Source organism: Physeter macrocephalus, unplaced genomic scaffold, assembly GCF_002837175.3.
Source record: "Physeter macrocephalus isolate SW-GA unplaced genomic scaffold, ASM283717v5 random_261, whole genome shotgun sequence".
Classification (NCBI taxonomy): Eukaryota; Metazoa; Chordata; class Mammalia; order Artiodactyla; family Physeteridae; genus Physeter; species Physeter macrocephalus.
In genome coordinates, this window is record NW_021145547.1 from 3,794 (window position 1) to 19,881 (window position 16,088).

The window sequence follows — 16,088 nt, forward strand, 5'->3', positions numbered from 1 at the left end:
AAGAGATAAGTGTTGGTAAGGATGTGGAGAAAAGGGAACCCTTGTGCACTGTTGGTGGGTATGAAAATTGGTGCAGCCACTATGGAAAACAGTATGGAGGTTCCTCAAAAATTAAAAATAGAGTTGCCATATGATCCAGCAATCCCACTTCTGAGTGTGTAACCAAAGGAAACGAAATCACTTCCTTGGAGAGAAAGCTGGATCCCCATCTTCACTGCCAAGAGAATAGTCATGACAGTAGTCAAGACATGGAAACAACCTAAGCGTACACTGATGAATGAATGGATAAAGACAATGTGGCACACACACACACACACACACACACACGAATACTATTCAGCCATAAAAAAGATGGAAATCCTGCCACTGTGACAACGTGGATGAACCTTGAGGGTATTATGTTAAGCGAAATAAGCCAGCCGAGAAAGAGAAATATTGTTATGTTCTCACTTATGTGTGGAATCTAACAAAAAACAAACTCAGAAACAGAGAGTAGACTGGTGGTTGCCAGGGGCGTTGGGGACGGGGGTGGGAGAAACGGGTGGAAGTGGTCAAAGGGTACAAAACCTCCAGTTTCTTTTTGTTTTTTTTTAAACCTCCAGTTTTAAAATGAGTATATTCTGGGGATGGAATTATAAAGAAAAAAGAAAGTCAAATGGCCATGTAGGTATCTCCTTTAGGTCTGCAGGACAATTATGGCTGCATTTAGAAAGAGAGGAGGAGATGGGCTTGGTGTCAGGACTCGGCTGTATCTCAAATGGCATTTGGTTATATCTCCTTTTTAATTACAGCTTTTTTGTTTGTTTGTTTGTTTTTGCGGTACGCGGGCCTCTCACTGCTGTGGCCTCTCCCGTTGCGGAGCACAGGCTCCGGACGCGCAGGCCCAGCGGCCATGGCTCACGGGTCCAGCCGCTCCGCGGTATGCGGGATCCTCGCGGACCGGGGCATGAACCCGCGTCCCCTGCATCGGCAGGCGGACTCTCAACCACTGCGCCACCAGGGAAGCCCTGATTACAGCTTTCTTAACCGAGCTGCCGGTGGTGCTTTTGTTGGCATCAACTCAGGGGGGGACTAGTTAACTTGCACAGTTAATACCAAGTGCTTAACTGCAGCCTCGTCAGACATCATTTATACCCTCCCGTTTCAATCGTGTAGCGGCAAACACCCGACCAGAGTTTAAACATGCAGCCCAGTGGCCTTTGGTGATGGAAGTGTTGGGAGTGGGTGTTAATTTCTGAGCCCCGTCAAGAGTTCCAGGGAACGTGGGATATTGGGGTAAGGAGGCAACTTCATAAATGTGAATGGAGGAGGAGGGAATAGGAAGATACTGTTTGCTGTGGGTGGTACAGCTTACTGCTTTGCTCAAAGGCGTCCTGCATAAAAGACGGGCAACCTCCTATATAGTAAAAGCCTGCTAATTGGAACTTCACTAACTTAGCATTTGTGATCATTGGACCAGAGGCAAAACTGATATTTATCTCTGCACAATCTAGGAATACAAGGATTTAGTGAGTAATAATAGCATAAATGAGATTACTAGAGGGAATATTTACATTTTAAAAAGCTAACACTGACTGAGCGTTTACTATGCCTCAGACTTCGTGCTGTTTTTATATTCACCATCTGACTTAATTCTCGTATTTATTACTCAATGAGGGATATATTTTACGATCCTCACTTTATAGATGAGGAACCTGAGGCACCAAGAGGTTAAGTAACACACCGAGAGGCCCACAGCTAGTCCTGCTATTCACCATGGGAGGTCAGAGCACCTGCCTGCACTCGCTACTTTCCCTAAGGAAGCATGCCGCTTTGAGGGGGTTTAAGAAATTCACATCCATACAGCAACTGAATAGCAGCATTTGTCAGATTTCATAGATGCAACAACAAGAGTGCCTGTAGCTTAAGGAGAGTCTGAGTAGAAAACGACCTCAGGGCTATTTATTAACTAGCCCACAGACTCTCTGGGAGGACCAAGGAATCAGTCGGGGCCAGAGGCCACAAGGCCAGGAATGAAGTCCAAGTTACCACCATGGATGTTTCAGGCTGTGCCAGACGTGGCAAGTCTCCCCAGCAACCCCAGGAAGGGGCACTGCAGCTGGCACCTTGGTCCCTGCTGGCTCTGAGGTGGGTGTTTCTGGGCAGCTCCTGCAGGGGGGGTGTCTTCACTTGACCCCCTTCCATGGTAGCACACGAGTGTTTCTGATTGGTGTAGCCTGGGTCACGTGCCTGCACCCTGGCTGCAGGGAGGCCGGGACCTCAGAACTCCCCACATAGGAGGGAGCTTCCCACAACACTGTGAACATGCCCAAATCATGATTATCGGGTACTGAAGGGGCCGGGAACAAATCCCTCTACCGTGCCCCTTCCCAAGGGCTCTTGCTGAATATACCAGAGGACACTCTGTGGCCTGGCGTCTCCCTGGGGCTGCGGCAAGGTGGGGGCAGGGAGCACCGAGGGGAACCAGAAGTCAGGGGTCCTGGTCCTGGCTCAACCCTTCGCGAGTCAACGTGACTCGCGGGCCAGTCACTTCACCCCAACACAAAGTGGGGAATGGGGGCCAGCTCCTGGCTCCTGGGGCTGATTTTGAGAGTCTATGAAATAATGTGCCAACCACACCGTAACCCAAGATGTCCCATGCCAACATCAAGTGTCACTGTAACTGAACACAATACACTTGTGTTTCTTACTAATTGAGATCCAGCTTTTTCCCAGGGCTGGCTGGCTGGCTGGCTGATCTGCTTGTTTGTAACACACGAGTGACTCTTGTTATACTGAGAAGAGATCTTGGGCTAAGGATGTAAACATCCGCTCCAAATTAGGCTCTGCATATGGTGGACTAACAACTCGATGCATGTGAGGTCATGTGAAAAACCGCTTCCAGCCGAGGTCCGCTCCAGACTTGGCTACGGCGCAGGCGGAAATACTTACCACGGATGTTTCAAAACATTCCAGGCCTTGGCCCAGTGCCCATGCCCGGGTCTGGGCCGACTCCACCACTCGCCTGCTGGCCAGGTCTGTCTTGTTCCCCACCAGCACACCTACTCGAGAGAAACAATCGGAGCATCGCATTTAACCGTGGCCGTCTGGGAGGACGGCTGGAGAGATAAAAGAGCAAGCAGCCTAATTCTGAGGTGTGTAAAACCTCATCTGAGAGAGGCTCCCTGATCCGAGGTGATGAGCACGACCGGAGACCCTGCACCGGCCCCCGAGGGCCGCAGCAGAGCGGGAGGCCGGCGCTTTGCACCTGCAGCTTTCGCTCAGCCCCTCTGCTAGACCTCCTGGCTACCTGTCCGCCTCCTCTCCCTAAGGCTGCAAACCGTGAAGGCGAGGACCAAACTGGTGTGAGCATTTCCTAGCACATGGAGCAAACTTTCAAAACGGTCATTAACACTAATCTGAGGGCTGGGCTCAGAGTCAGGGATTCAGAGGTAATTTGGTTCTGTTGCCAGCTGCATCCGCTGAGGCTAATTTTTGAGCCTGTCTCTGGAGATCGCTTTCCCTGGTCTCTAATGAGGAGAATTTGTTGATCTCACATAGGGATGAAAAATAAACTGATTGAGAGCATTCAGAAGTGAAAACGGGCCTTGCATGTTTACTGGTGCCCCACATACAGGAGAAAATGAGGACTGCTTCCCTGGGGTTAGCTTTCCGGAAATAACAACTCATATTCCTATCACAGCACCTTCCCCCTTATTATCTTGAGTCACCCCATAACCCTGCCGGGGGGCGGGGGCGTCAGCAGGCCCATTTTACAGACTCACAGAGGTGGGGCAACTCACTGAGGTTTCCGTGGTTGCTGAGGCAGAGCCAGGGTACGGTCTAGACCATCACACTCAAAGAAAGACCAGGGCACCCTTTTTCTGCACCCACAGCCATTTCTACAGTGACCTTGTGCTCTTGAACTTGAAGGTCAGAGGTGCTGCTGGAAACCCCGGATGCCTGCAGCTCGTACCTGGGAGGGTGGCGCCTGGAATCTGTGACCGAGCCTTCTCCAGCCACTTGCTGCAGTTGGTGAAGGACTGCTCGTTGGTCACGTCGTAGACGAGACACAAGACGTTGGGACTCTCCCACTGTGCAAGGGGGACAGGACGGGGACACGTCACTGACAGCGAAAGTGACTTCTAGACTGGGAGGAAATGTGGCCCTCTAAGGGAAGGGACACGTGGGCAGAAGGGAGTGAAAAGATTCTAAAGGGGGTGTGAATCAGAAAACCGAGCCACGTCCACAGAAGAAAACGATTCACCCACAGGAATGAACGGGAGGGCCGGGCAAGGTGGCGGGGAAGGCCTAGCTCCGGGATGGTGACGGCGAGGGCGAGAGCTCGCATCCGTGCCAGGCGCTCTGCTGGGCGTGTTTTGTGCATCGTCGTGAAACCTCCCAAGTTTGCAGGGCTGGTCTGAAGATCCCTACTGTGTAGCTGAAGAAACTTGAGTTCAGAGAGGGTAACTGACTTGCCCAGGTCACACAGGCTTTAAACACCGGGGTGGGGCTGAGGCTTTTCTCTACCCAGAAACGCTTTGCCTGCCCCGGTTCCATTAACTCATTCTTCTATTCATTCTTCCAGAGGGCCCACCATTATGCAAGGTGATGTGCTTTTCTGCTTTGCAGGCCTGAAAGAGCATCCTTTTTTCATTAGCCACTCACTGGAAGCTGGTTTGCTTACATTTTCCTAATAAGGGCCGGCTTTTCAAAAGGCAAAGGGCACTTTCTGCTTCTCCTGCAGTGTATCAGCCCTAATCCAAACCAGACCAGCAACTGGACAGGGTTCGCTGTCCCAATTAAGAATCAGGGCTATGCTCTCAGGGGCTGGCACCTTCAGGGGCTGCTCAGACTCCTGGGCCATCCTGCCGCCTGGCACGGGGCCGTGGGGCAGCCCTGCTTAGGCTGTGAGGCTAGTCCTGGTGCGTGTGACTCTTGGCGATGCCCTGGTCTCTGGGGACCCCCATCCTGCACAATTAGAGCCTGGTTCATTTCTGGGGTGTTGTCACCTCCCAGGGTGTGAGGGAGAATCCTTTTCCCTCCAGCTGTCCTTGGAAGGTCAGCCCAGAGTTGGCTCTGGAGGCCTCACCCTCCTGCCCCTAAGGCAACACTGGCTCCCCTCCTGGAGGTGTCCAGGATGGGAGGAGCTTGGACTAAATTGATGATCCCTTCACACCTTCACTCCACAGACTAAAGAGCTCTAGCTAGAGTCACACTGACCACCCCTGTGCACATGCAGGAGAGACCTCCTTCCTCCAGGCCCCAGTGAGGGGACCCAGCATGGGCAGCGTGTGACCCTGACTTGTCCAGACACATCATCTCCTCCGCTGGGCTGCGCTGGACAGCGTACATGGGAGCCGCGTGGGAAAACACCAAGAACAGATGTGTGAGGCCAGCCCTGTGTGAAATTACCATCATTAGATCTCTTTCTCTTAGGCGAAAAAAAAGGGCGGCAGCAAACAGTTTCTATTAAAATGTAGCTGTTCTTGGAAAGGCAGGGGAGGGCTCTGGAGATCTCAAACCTTCTAAGTAGCTCACTGGCCCACGTTAGCAGAACCGTTACCTTGGAAGGTACAGCAAGCTGGATCCTAAGAGGAAGGCTGGGCGGGCTGGATGAGCCCGGGGCAGCAGCAGGGGCAGGTCCCAGAGCAAACCTAGGTGGGACCAGGGGGTGGGCTGGGAAAGTGAGCCTCACTGTGGGGCCTCTAGGGCACCCCCTAGCGGGGAAGGAAATCTTTGCTCCAGACCCAGGAGGTGGAGGAGGGCTGAAAGAACACCCCCAGGAGGGGGTTGCTCCAGAGAAGGGAGGCCCTGGAGTCGGGGGCTGCGAGGACCGAGGTGCACAGCTCTGGTGCATTGGGAGCCAGCCATTCCAGGGCTGGGGGGAGCAAGCACGAATCCCATGCAAGAGCTGCTCCTACCCGCCAAGGGGCCACAAACCCCAAGGCTGGGAGGAATGCCCCTTACAGGATGTGGCCATGGTAGCTTCTCCTGGTGGCTGTAGTGAAGTACAATTTCTGTGAGGGCATTGTTAAGGGGCAAACCTTTGGCGGGAGGTGGTGGTGATAGTTAGGAAAAAGACTGAACGCTACTTGCCAATTTATCCAGCATTTCAGAAAACAGCTCCTTGCCGGCCGAGTCAAGAATGAAGAGTTCCTGGAATCAGAAAGACAGGTCCCAGGAAAGCCTACACGTGGGGAAACCCCTGGCTGCAAATCCCCGATAGGACTCCCAGCGCACCTTCAGGGTGACACACGCACGCGCACGCGCACACACATTTGTCTTTTGCCCAAGGCACGCGGAAGACGGTGGGAGGAGGGACGAGCTCAAGTACAATGGTTTCCCACCCCAGCTGGCTCTTTCTGGGCGGCATCTCAGCTCTCCTAACCCTGAGTGCAAAAATACCAGGAACAAGCTGACTTCCCACCTGGCAGAACAGAATGCTAGACAGGCTGACAAGTGCTCCGCTTTCCAAAAGGTCATTCTGCACTTTGTTAACGAAATTGATTTTCAAATCTTAAAACGATCCTTTTTAAAGGAGGTCACCGAGGAGGCCTGGGGAAGGCATTTAAAGTAGGACAGTCTGTCATGGCTCTGGATGGCTGAGGTGTGATTCTAGCAGAGGGCGCAGGACGACCCTTCCTGCCCGTGTCCGAACCTTCACCGGCCCAGGTGAGAGCCCCTCCCCAAGGCTGCCATTCCAGGAAGTGTCCCCTAATTTCCCCGTTAATTTCCCGCTGGCTCTGGCCTCTGGCACATGCTGTCTGAAGGTCAGCAGCCTCCTTAGCTTTGCACCTTGGTTGCTGGTGCATTCATCTTATCCCTTCTCACTGTATCCGGGGTACTTAAAACTGCTTTCTGCTCATGGACCTCTTTAAGAATCTAGCCGTTCTTAAGCCTTCTCTCCAGAAAAGCACATGCAAACCTAGCATCTTGCAATTCAATGTCAAGGGTCGAGGCTTCCCACAGAGGGACCCAGGTGAGGAACCTCGGTACTCGCTAAGACCCAGAGCCCAGTCTTCCTCACTTCCTCTTCCTCATCCCTTCCATACAATGCTTCCCGTGGTCCCCCCAGCCTGTTCCTGAATGCTCAGACAAGTCTAGGCCAAGTCCTGGCACTTTTAGGTAGCTAGTCAGACATGAGTGGGTCTCGCCCCATCCTGGACGGGGTCATCTTCCCCTCCCCAACCTGGACACTAGTGATCAGAGCCCACCCAGAGATCCTCTCTCTTCTAGTTAAGGACCACCAGCCTTATCAGGACCGAGCAAGATAAACCTACCAGCACAGGTCGGTGCAGGTGTGCCAAGACATAAAAGGTGTCTCAAGGTGACCTGGGGTTCATTGTGCTGTATTTGTAATACATTAGCATTGCGGTTTGGGTGCTTGTGCGCAAGCGCCCGTGCACTAGGAGAAAAGTTACAGAACCTAAAGCTGTCAGTCAACTTGTCAGTCAAATGACGCAGGACACTGGGAGGGACCACCACTCTAAAAGGCCCAACCCTACCCCACTGCGGGCTGCTTCACTCTCTTCACAGACAGCCCACTCTCCTTCTTTCTTGGGAGCGTCCTCTTGCTCTGCTTAATAAAACTCTTAGTACTTAAAACCATTCTATGTCTCTCGACTGAAATCTTTCCCTGGGGAAGGCAAGGACTGAGGAGATTGCTGTCCCGCCGGTGACAGCACTGCCTCTCTCCCAGGGAGGAGGACAGCGACCACGGAGCCCTCGGGCGCAGCTGGGGCAGCACCGAGCCCCCTTGGGGCGAGGGCACCACTCACCACACTGTCCCCTGTGTCAGGGACTGGCACCGTCTTCACCACCAGATCCACCCCTGTTGTCTGTGGAGGAAAAGGGAGAACATGCCCGTCAGGGGTCCCAAGGGGACGCATGTCCCCGGCTCAAGTGTCTGTGCTCTGGACTCACTTCTGGTGTGGAAGTCAGAGAGGCCCTGGTCTCGTCCAAGCCCCTGCCCACGAGCGAGCGGTACACGGTGACCGGCCAACCACCTGCCAGTCTGCTCCACACGCTGCCCCGTGGCCCGTGGCCTGTGGCCATACGGTCAGGCCTCTTAGGGCTTCTTAAGGACATTTGGAAAGTCACCGCCCCGGGGTTATCTGATCACTTGTCTTTGATCCTCCGCCAGGCCTACGACGCCCACATCTCACCAGGGTGTAGTTCTTCTGGAAATGGGCTCCGTCGCTGCGGAAGATCTGGGCCAGGGCAGTCTTGCCCACGGATGGGTCTCCTGTGAGGTCAGAGTAGAAGAAAAACACCGCTTTCATCCTAAGCTGACTGGAGGCGCTCCCATTCCAGAACGCTGGTCTAGAAACCGAAAACCTCAATGAGTTCTCAGGGAAAAGGTGCTTGATTCTCATGGGAACTTGCTCCGGGGTCGCTGGCAGGGCAGCGGGTCCGTGAGACCGGTCTTCCAAACCCATGACGGCCGGTCTCTTTTCTTCTGGGCTAATCCTTTCATCTACAAAAACCCACCCAGAAGGTAACAGAGCTGAAGGAGGGCTTCTGAGCACTGGAAATAGAACTGACACTCCTCCACTGAAACACACCCGATGGGGAAAACCTGTCCCTTACAAACTTGAAATTACTTTGAAGTCTTGAAGGTAAGGAAGTGTGACCAGGTACAGACTTACAGGTTCAGCTCTCTAACGGAACCACTTTGAGTTTAGAGCGTCCATCCTGAGAATCCTGCATACTTTTCTGGGGTGGGGGGGAGACGGTGTGAGTTGGGTGGGTCTCTACATGGAGGAGAAACAAAAAGTCAGGGGCTACATTTGCCATCCTGAAGCCCATTTCCGAGAGACATTCTCCACCTCCACCTCCTGGTAACCCATCTGCGACCACTGCGGGCCCATCTTCCCAGGGCCTCTCCTCTAAGTCTATCGGCAACAGCCACTGGTTCCTCCAAGCCCGTCTTATACCTACCGGCTCCATCTCCTTGGCTTTTCTTTGCTCGTGGAGAGCCCCATAAACTGGTACCTGGAAACTAAAGATCTGTGTCACAGTTTCAAGTCTGAGACCTGGACCTTTCACAAGCTGGTCAGGGGCAATTTATTCTGGAGTTCCTCCCGGGCCCCCAAGGGTGCTGGAGGCTCTCCGTGCCCATCCTTAATTCTCCTGCACCCTCCCCACGCCCCCACCGGTGGCTCTGCGTGGCTTCCTTTGATACCACACTGTGTTCATCTGCAAGACCTTTTCCACCTTGAGAGTCTCACACTGATTCTCCCTCCATCACCCAGTGCCCTGGCAGAACACCTGTCTGCTGCTTTCTCACCCCCTTGATCCTCAGCAAGATCACCACGCTCGCATCCTTCTGCTTTGCATCCCTTGATGTAATCGTCTCACCTTCACCCCGTTTCAGAGGCAGCTTCAACTCGCCTCTTTACTTGACTCCTTGATAGCCTGCCGCTCTGTTCACTTTTCAGTTTTGACTTTTCTCACCCATAATTTTCTCCTGTGAGACAATTATTTGCCTACTCGTGGCATTTCATTTCACGTTAACTCTTCCAGGTCTGAGTGAGCTACTCAGGTCTTGCTTTTCTATTTGCCACCACTTCTTAGAAGGGAACCAACATGGGTTGAGCCTCTGTCATGGACCCATTCATACGATCTCATTCGCTCCTTCCCAGCGCCCAGGTCCCAGCCTCCACCCCCCCGCCCCGGGGACTATCATTCACCTCATTTGACAGATGAAGATACTGAGGCTCAGAGAAGCTGGGGAACCTGCCTAGGATTCCAACATCGCCCTCTCTCCGCCAGATCCCACTCCTCTCCTAGCGCTCAGGGACCCTTCTGACCCATTTCTAACACTGCCCCTGCAGGTCCTCACCCCCGCAGCCTTCCGGGACACCGGGTGGGGGGGACGGTGGGCTGGACTTTCACCGGGTACCCACCCATCTCAGGGCAAACAGAGCACATCTTGTGCAATGACTGCATCCACCCTCCCGACTTCAATTTTGCTTCTGAATCCGGTTGGAAATTGGCTCTTCCCGCTTGTGAAATTCCCCACAGATTTGTTCTGGTTAATTTCATAACTCTTGCTTCCGCCTGTCAGCCAGAGTCACCCACACTTCTGGAAAACCTCCTGAGTCGGCTGAGGAGGGATCCGAGTGAGCCCAGGAAGGGGAGACCACTGATAAAACACGTGTGCAGGGCAACAAAATGACAAGTGCAAATTCAAATAGCACAAGCTGCGAATCAAGGCGTCTGAGGGTGCAGCGAGGAGAGAAGCTGATGAGGGGTTTCATCAGCGGGGAGGACTTCCCTGGAGGAGGCTGAGCCCAGGGGTGACGGCGGGGGGGTGGGTGCACCGCTTGATGGAGAGGGTGCCATCCGCAAAGGCACGATGCAAGGTCACCTGCGACCTCATACTTGCCAAGCCCAGTGGTTTTTCCTCAGTTCTCACGCTCCCCAATGCCTCTGAAGGACGAGTCGCCTTGAAGCAGCACCCCGGCCCCGGCAGCCCTCTGGCCCCGGTGAGCCCGCACTGGCCTGGCCCTCCTGCTGCTCTGCCTGCCTCCCAGCTGTGGGCACTCCTGTGGGCCTGTCCTTGGTCCTCTGTTCCCATCGACTCGGCCCCACTCACTCTCGTTACCTTGACTGTCACTTCTCGTGCCAGGATCCTCTCCCAGGCTCTGTGCTTCCAGCACCCTGTGGGTGTTTCCACTGGAAGGTCAGGCCTTCACCCCATCTCAGCGCCTACAGCCAGGCTGGGTCCTGAGCAGTCTCGCCCACTTAACTCACTTGTTCTCTTCACCACTCTCGATGTCCCCGGACTTCACCCACGGTCACCTCTGAAGGCTCCTGCTCCTGCCTCCCAAGTTCAGTCAGCCTCCTCTTCATTCCTTACATCGCTCTCTGTGTCTCCAGCCCGCATTTCCTTTGTCGTCATGACCGACACGGCCCTGGTTACCGCAAACTTCAACCTGGGCTCCGGTCTCAGCCTCAAACCCACCCATCCACGCTCTGCCTTGTGATGCTGGAGCTGGGGCTCCGCACGCGTTTCTCTTTTGCCAGGGATTTCCTGTCGGGCTCTGCCAGTGTGAGCTCAGGAGCAAGACCGGAAGGCGGGGGCGGGCGGGGGAGGGACTTGCTCCTTCCCCTTTGCTTGGTGTTTCCCCTTTGCTTGGTGTTTCTCTTAGTGTTATCCTGGTGATGGCCTTCACCCAGCAGCAGAGGTTAGTCGCCGCCTCCAACTGTGTTTTGTTTTGTGTTTTTGCACTTCTGGACCAGCCTGAGAACGCCCCCTCGGAGACACCAGCGTCAGTGGGCAGCGTCCCCTTCTCAGAGATCTGCAGCTCAGCTCCCAGCACCCTCTGCGCTTCGAGGTTCTGACAACCTGCCCTCTTCCCTCTCGTCCCGCAGCCCTGGGATGAGGCGCCTTCCTGCAGTTACTCTCTGCGCTGCCTTACCGTCCCCTTTTGTCTTTCCAGTCCTCCAGTACCTGTCTAGTGAACACCCCACACTAAATCCTCACTGTCGAGATACCTATGTAGTTTCAGCTTTTTGCCTGGACCCTGCCTCATGTAGCACTTGGTACCAGGAGTGGCCTCAAGACACAGACCCTCAGGACGGTCTGGAATGGGTTTGGCGGTTTCTCACCCTAAACATGGGGCTGAGCTCCTGGCCAGTGGGCAATGGGTCCTAGTGATGGGTGGCATGTGCGGGCATCACACACTGGGTAACACCCCAGCCAGGCAGTGCCCCCTCCTCAGAGGTCTGGATCCCAGCTCAGGGTTGAGGGAGGTTCTTCTTCAAGCTTCTGACAACCCTGACCTCCACCCACCAATTCTGTGTCATCACCACGTTGTCTTCTGGCTTTTTCAGTTCTCTGACACACGCTGAACCAATTCCATATATTAAACTCTCTCTGTTGAAATGCCTAATGTATTTTCTGTTTTCTTAACTCGGTCTGGACTGAAAACACTTCCCAGCTGGCCCTCTCTCCTTTCTGTTTTCCTCCCTGCTCTAACCCACCTCGAGCTTGGCATCAACAGACAGATCTTCATAAAGCAGTGCTTTCCTCCGGTGACGCTCTCACACAGAGCTTGTCAAAGGATTCTTTCTGCTGTACGCCCCTCCCCACCTTCCAACTCTGTCTCTGACTGTCCCTTACACAAAATCTGGGCTCTACAGTCCTGTTCTCTTGATCCCTGAAAATTCCTCAAAGATAACCTCCTTTCAGGTCACCCTAATCCAAATCCTAATCCTGCCCAGTCTCCGCCAGGCAAAGCTCCAACATGTCCTTCCTGCCCAGCCTCTGAAGGTCGTTTCTCGCTCCTTTGTCTTTACCTGCGTGGCTAGTGCAGCTCACTGCTGGTGGCATGAGACTTGACATCAGAGCAGCCCTCCAGGGGGTCAGGTTTATCATCCCCATGTATGCCAAGAGGCAGTAAGTACAGCGTGGTACTCAGGGCACAGACTACGGCTCCATCGCTTACGAGCTGTATGACCTTGGGTCAGTAATCTCTCTGGGCCTCAGTTGCCACATCTACAAGATGGGGATAACAGCTTCTATCTCGTAGAATTGTTATGAGGATTTAATGAGTTAACATGTACAGTGCCTGATATATATTAAGTAATATTTACGTGATTTGGAAGCACATAAAATATAATGTTCAGTGTTGTTTTCTCTCCATCTGAATCAGAACAATTAGCAGCTGTGCCTTGAGGTATTTCTCTGGGATCAAAGGGCATTCGATTCCTGTTTCTGGCGTTATAAGCTATTATGCACAATTCAGCACCTCCTTGAGCGCGGGGGCTGGCCGGGTTCACCCTTGTACTCCCAGTGCACCTTGCGTGGCAACTCACACATAGTAGGTGCTCAGTAAATATGTGGACCGAATAAGCACTTGAATTATCAGGTCCCTCGGTGACTAGTTATGCGAGAGAAAAAAGGCAGATCGACTCCATTTTAAACAGTCGGGGGACTTCCCTGGTGGCGCAGCGGCTAAGACTTGCACTCCCAATGCAGGGGGCCCGGGTTCGATCCCTGGTCAGGGAATTAGATGCCACATGCATGCCGCAACCAAGAGTTCGCATGCCACAACTAAGGAGCTGGTGATCCACAACTAAGGAGCACACGTGCCGCAACTAAGGAGCCCACAAGCCGCAACTAAGGAGCACACCTGCTGCCACTAAGACCTGGCACAACCAAATAAATAAATTAAATAAATATTTTTTAAAATGTGGTGTTTGTTTTCAAAAATAAGATAAAATAAAGAGTTGGCCAGTGAGGGGGCCTGTGTGGTGAGGGTGGGGTGAAGAACGAGGTTTTGATGGGTGGTGGAGGTAGGGCTGTGTGCAGTGATTCACTCTGCTGAGGTCTTTTGGCCCCTGAAAACTTCCAAGAGGAGATAGATACCCTTGAGGCCTCAAAAGGAGGCTTCAGATTGAGGGCTAGGTTGGAGTTCAGGAATGACTTCCCAGGCAGTGAATGAAATCAGGTAAAACTAGTACCTGAGGGTGTGGGTATAAAGAAGGGCAAGGAGTCTCGAGCTGAGGCCTGAGGATGGTAGAGTGTGGGGATAAGAACAAAGCCCTGGAAATCAGATCACCTGAATCTAGATCCCAGCTCAGCCAAATCCAGCTGTGTGACCCAGGGCAAGTGTCCTAACCTCTCTGGGTCTCAGCTGCCCCATCTGTAGAGGAGAATGACAATAATCCTCACCACATAGGGTTGTTGAGATGACCCGTGGTGAGGGTCTAGCACAGTGCTGACACATAGACGGTGCTCAGTAAGTTAGCCTCGTGATGGGAGGTGATTTAAAAAAGAAATAGGAGAAAGAATAGTCAGAGAGAGAGGCCTATTTAGGAAAAAAAAAATCTAACTTCAGAAAAAAACGATCCCACCTTATCCATGAGGAAACTGAGGCTCAGAGAAGTGCTTTGTCCAAGAGGACACAGCCAATCTGAGGAACAACGGAATTAATTTTGTTACACAATACTGCCCCCACTGGAGCTCTGGAAACTAGAGACTGCTCTTGAGAACCATTAATTTCTTTTGCTCAGTATGATCTGATTGACTATGGTCAGTCAACTTTCTGTGTGACCCTTTTATTTCCAAATTGGAAAAGTTATTAAAAATACCATCCTTTTCGGTCTGGAAGAGAGGAATCAAAAAAAGGGATCTCTTTTTCCTCTGCATAATTTCTCACTGCTTCTTTCCTGAACTGGTTAGATAAACCCAGAAAGGTCACAGGTTTCAACAGAAACACAAGTTAAGAATTTTGGAGGTAGGAAGCTAGGAATTTTAGGCCGATCTCGGCCTATGACCGAGAAATCCTGCCTATGACCTTCCCTCGCTAGGGGGTGACCTTGGGCAAGAGACTTCACCTCAGTGCCTCGGTAAAGTCAGAACAATCCGGCACTTACCCCAGGGTGCTACCTACTGTGACAGGATTAAATGAAATGCACGTGCCTGACAAGCAGTAAGGACTCAGGAAAGTACATCTGTGCTCTGTGGTCCCAGGTCCATAATCCAGGCAAATGTTTTTCTAAATGAGCGGGAACACCACAAATGTGCATGTCACACAGGCATTCATTCTACAAATATTTATTGAGTACTTACTATGTTCTACATATATGTTCTGGGTGCTTGGGATGTATCAGTCAGCAAAACAAAGATTCCCACTTTTGGGGGATTCAACATTTATGTCCTCCTGACCATGAGGCAGCACTGTAACTTTGGATCTTAAAGTCAACGCACATAGCTTTTTGCAAACTCTGGTCAACTGTACATTACTGTCTCCCATACCTGTTTGCATAAGATTGGGGTCAGGAAAAAAATCCCTTAAGTAAAGACCACCAAAGTCACTGATGCCTAACTTTGGGGTACAGCACCTGGTTTAGTTGAAGCACTTATGGTGTACTTAGCCTGATTTTCTTAAGAAGTCTACTCCTCCTGAGTACAGCTCTAATTGGTGACGGTGGTCTCAGAGTATGACAGGGAGTGAAGGAAACCACCTGGAGCTACAAATGTGCTCTGGAAGATAATTCCTCCACGCCTAATGAAATTTACTCTATCAGTAATTGCATTAACACGCCTTTGCGAGAGAGAAAGGGAAAGAGGGTAGACAGTTTACGTGAACAAAAGCTCTCGACAATTTGTGAAGTCTCTGGACTCCGGAGACTGTATTCACTCGTAAGTTTTCAGACTCACCTGCCAGGATGCATTTGGCTGCCAGCTTCACCATGGTAACCAACCACCTCCACGGACCAGACAGAAGAGCGGCTGCTGGAGGCGTTGGTGGCCTTGCCTGGGAAGGGTAGTGGGGAGGGCTAGCGCTCAAGGGGCCTGTGGCCGCGGTGGGGACAAGGACAATGGGGCCTGGACCCTCCGGACAGCCCGTGTGGAGGATATCGGGCGCAAGGGTCGCAGCGGGGCGCACAGGAGCGCCAGATGGGACCAGGTTCAAGGCCTCAGAAGGCAGCCTGGAAGGTGCCAGCGAGGCGATGCGGCTCTCGTACTCGGCCTAGCCCCTGGCAGTGCGGTCCGGGGATAGTGACCTAGCAACCCTCCGGCCGCAAGCATGGAGACAGATGCGCTCTCCACGAAACCATAGCCCGCCTGGCCCGCCTCCTCATCGTCGTCCTCCTCCTCGTTGGCCGTCGATTGGCTGCCATCAAAAGCTCCCACCCCGAAGGCTCACGGAGACCAGTGGGAAGAGGGGGCGTGGCTAACAACATTTCCTCGCAGGACAATTCGTAGCAGTATCTGCTCTTCAAGCTTATCTCGCTTGACTAATAGTTGTAGTAGATGTCAATCATCTCCGCCTCCCGCCCCCGCACAGCCTGAAAGTTCAGGGAAAAGCAGTTCCAACATCGTGTATCCAGAAGCGGTGATAAAAGAAGCTTTCTGATTGGCCGGAGACTGGCTTGGCCCATCTTCGGGAGGAATGGGGACTCGCCGTATCCTCCTGCCCTTCTGGATGTGGGTTCGCCCACTAAGTGGGCCGGTCGGGAGCGCGGGAGGCTGGAGCGGCACCTGCCCCGTGGACAAGGTGCCGTTGCCCAGGCGGAGCTTTGAGCTGGTTTGACTTCGCCGAGGTTCTTGTCGCTCCCCCAAGTGCCAGATTCCGGGGAGCGCAGCC

At 52.9% G+C, this 16,088-nt stretch overlaps 1 protein-coding gene across 2 annotated transcripts; it reads right to left on the reverse strand.

Annotated features, from left to right (window-relative positions):
• Window positions 1–1,095: 1,095 nt before the first annotated feature.
• IFT27 (intraflagellar transport 27) lies at window positions 1,096–15,602 on the reverse strand. Of its 2 annotated transcripts, XM_028484868.2 has the most exons (6): window positions 15,158–15,602; window positions 8,148–8,227; window positions 7,761–7,820; window positions 6,079–6,138; window positions 3,956–4,073; window positions 1,100–3,041 (listed from the first exon to the last, which is right to left on the reverse strand). In XM_028484868.2, exons 1-6 carry the CDS (start codon window positions 15,189–15,191, stop codon window positions 2,863–2,865), a joined length of 531 nt encoding a protein of 176 aa, XP_028340669.1. In that variant the 5' UTR covers window positions 15,192–15,602; the 3' UTR covers window positions 1,100–2,862. The 2 variants fall into 2 exon arrangements, with proteins under 2 accessions (XP_028340670.1, XP_028340669.1); XM_028484869.2 differs by lacking the exon at window positions 7,761–7,820 and having other exon boundaries at window positions 1,096–3,041; window positions 15,158–15,282.
• Between the last annotated feature and the right edge of the window lie 486 nt (window positions 15,603–16,088).

Coding starts and splice junctions, on each gene's coding strand:
- IFT27 (XM_028484868.2), bottom strand. CDS start 15,191: ATGGTGAAGCTGGCAGCCAAATGCATCCTGGCAG. Junction 7,821..8,147: donor TCCAGAAGAACTACACCCTG/GTGAGATGTGGG, acceptor TTTCCTCCACAG/ACAACAGGGGTGGATCTGGT. Junction 3,042..3,955: donor TCCAGGCGCCACCCTCCCAG/GTACGAGCTGCA, acceptor TCTCTCGAGTAG/GTGTGCTGGTGGGGAACAAG.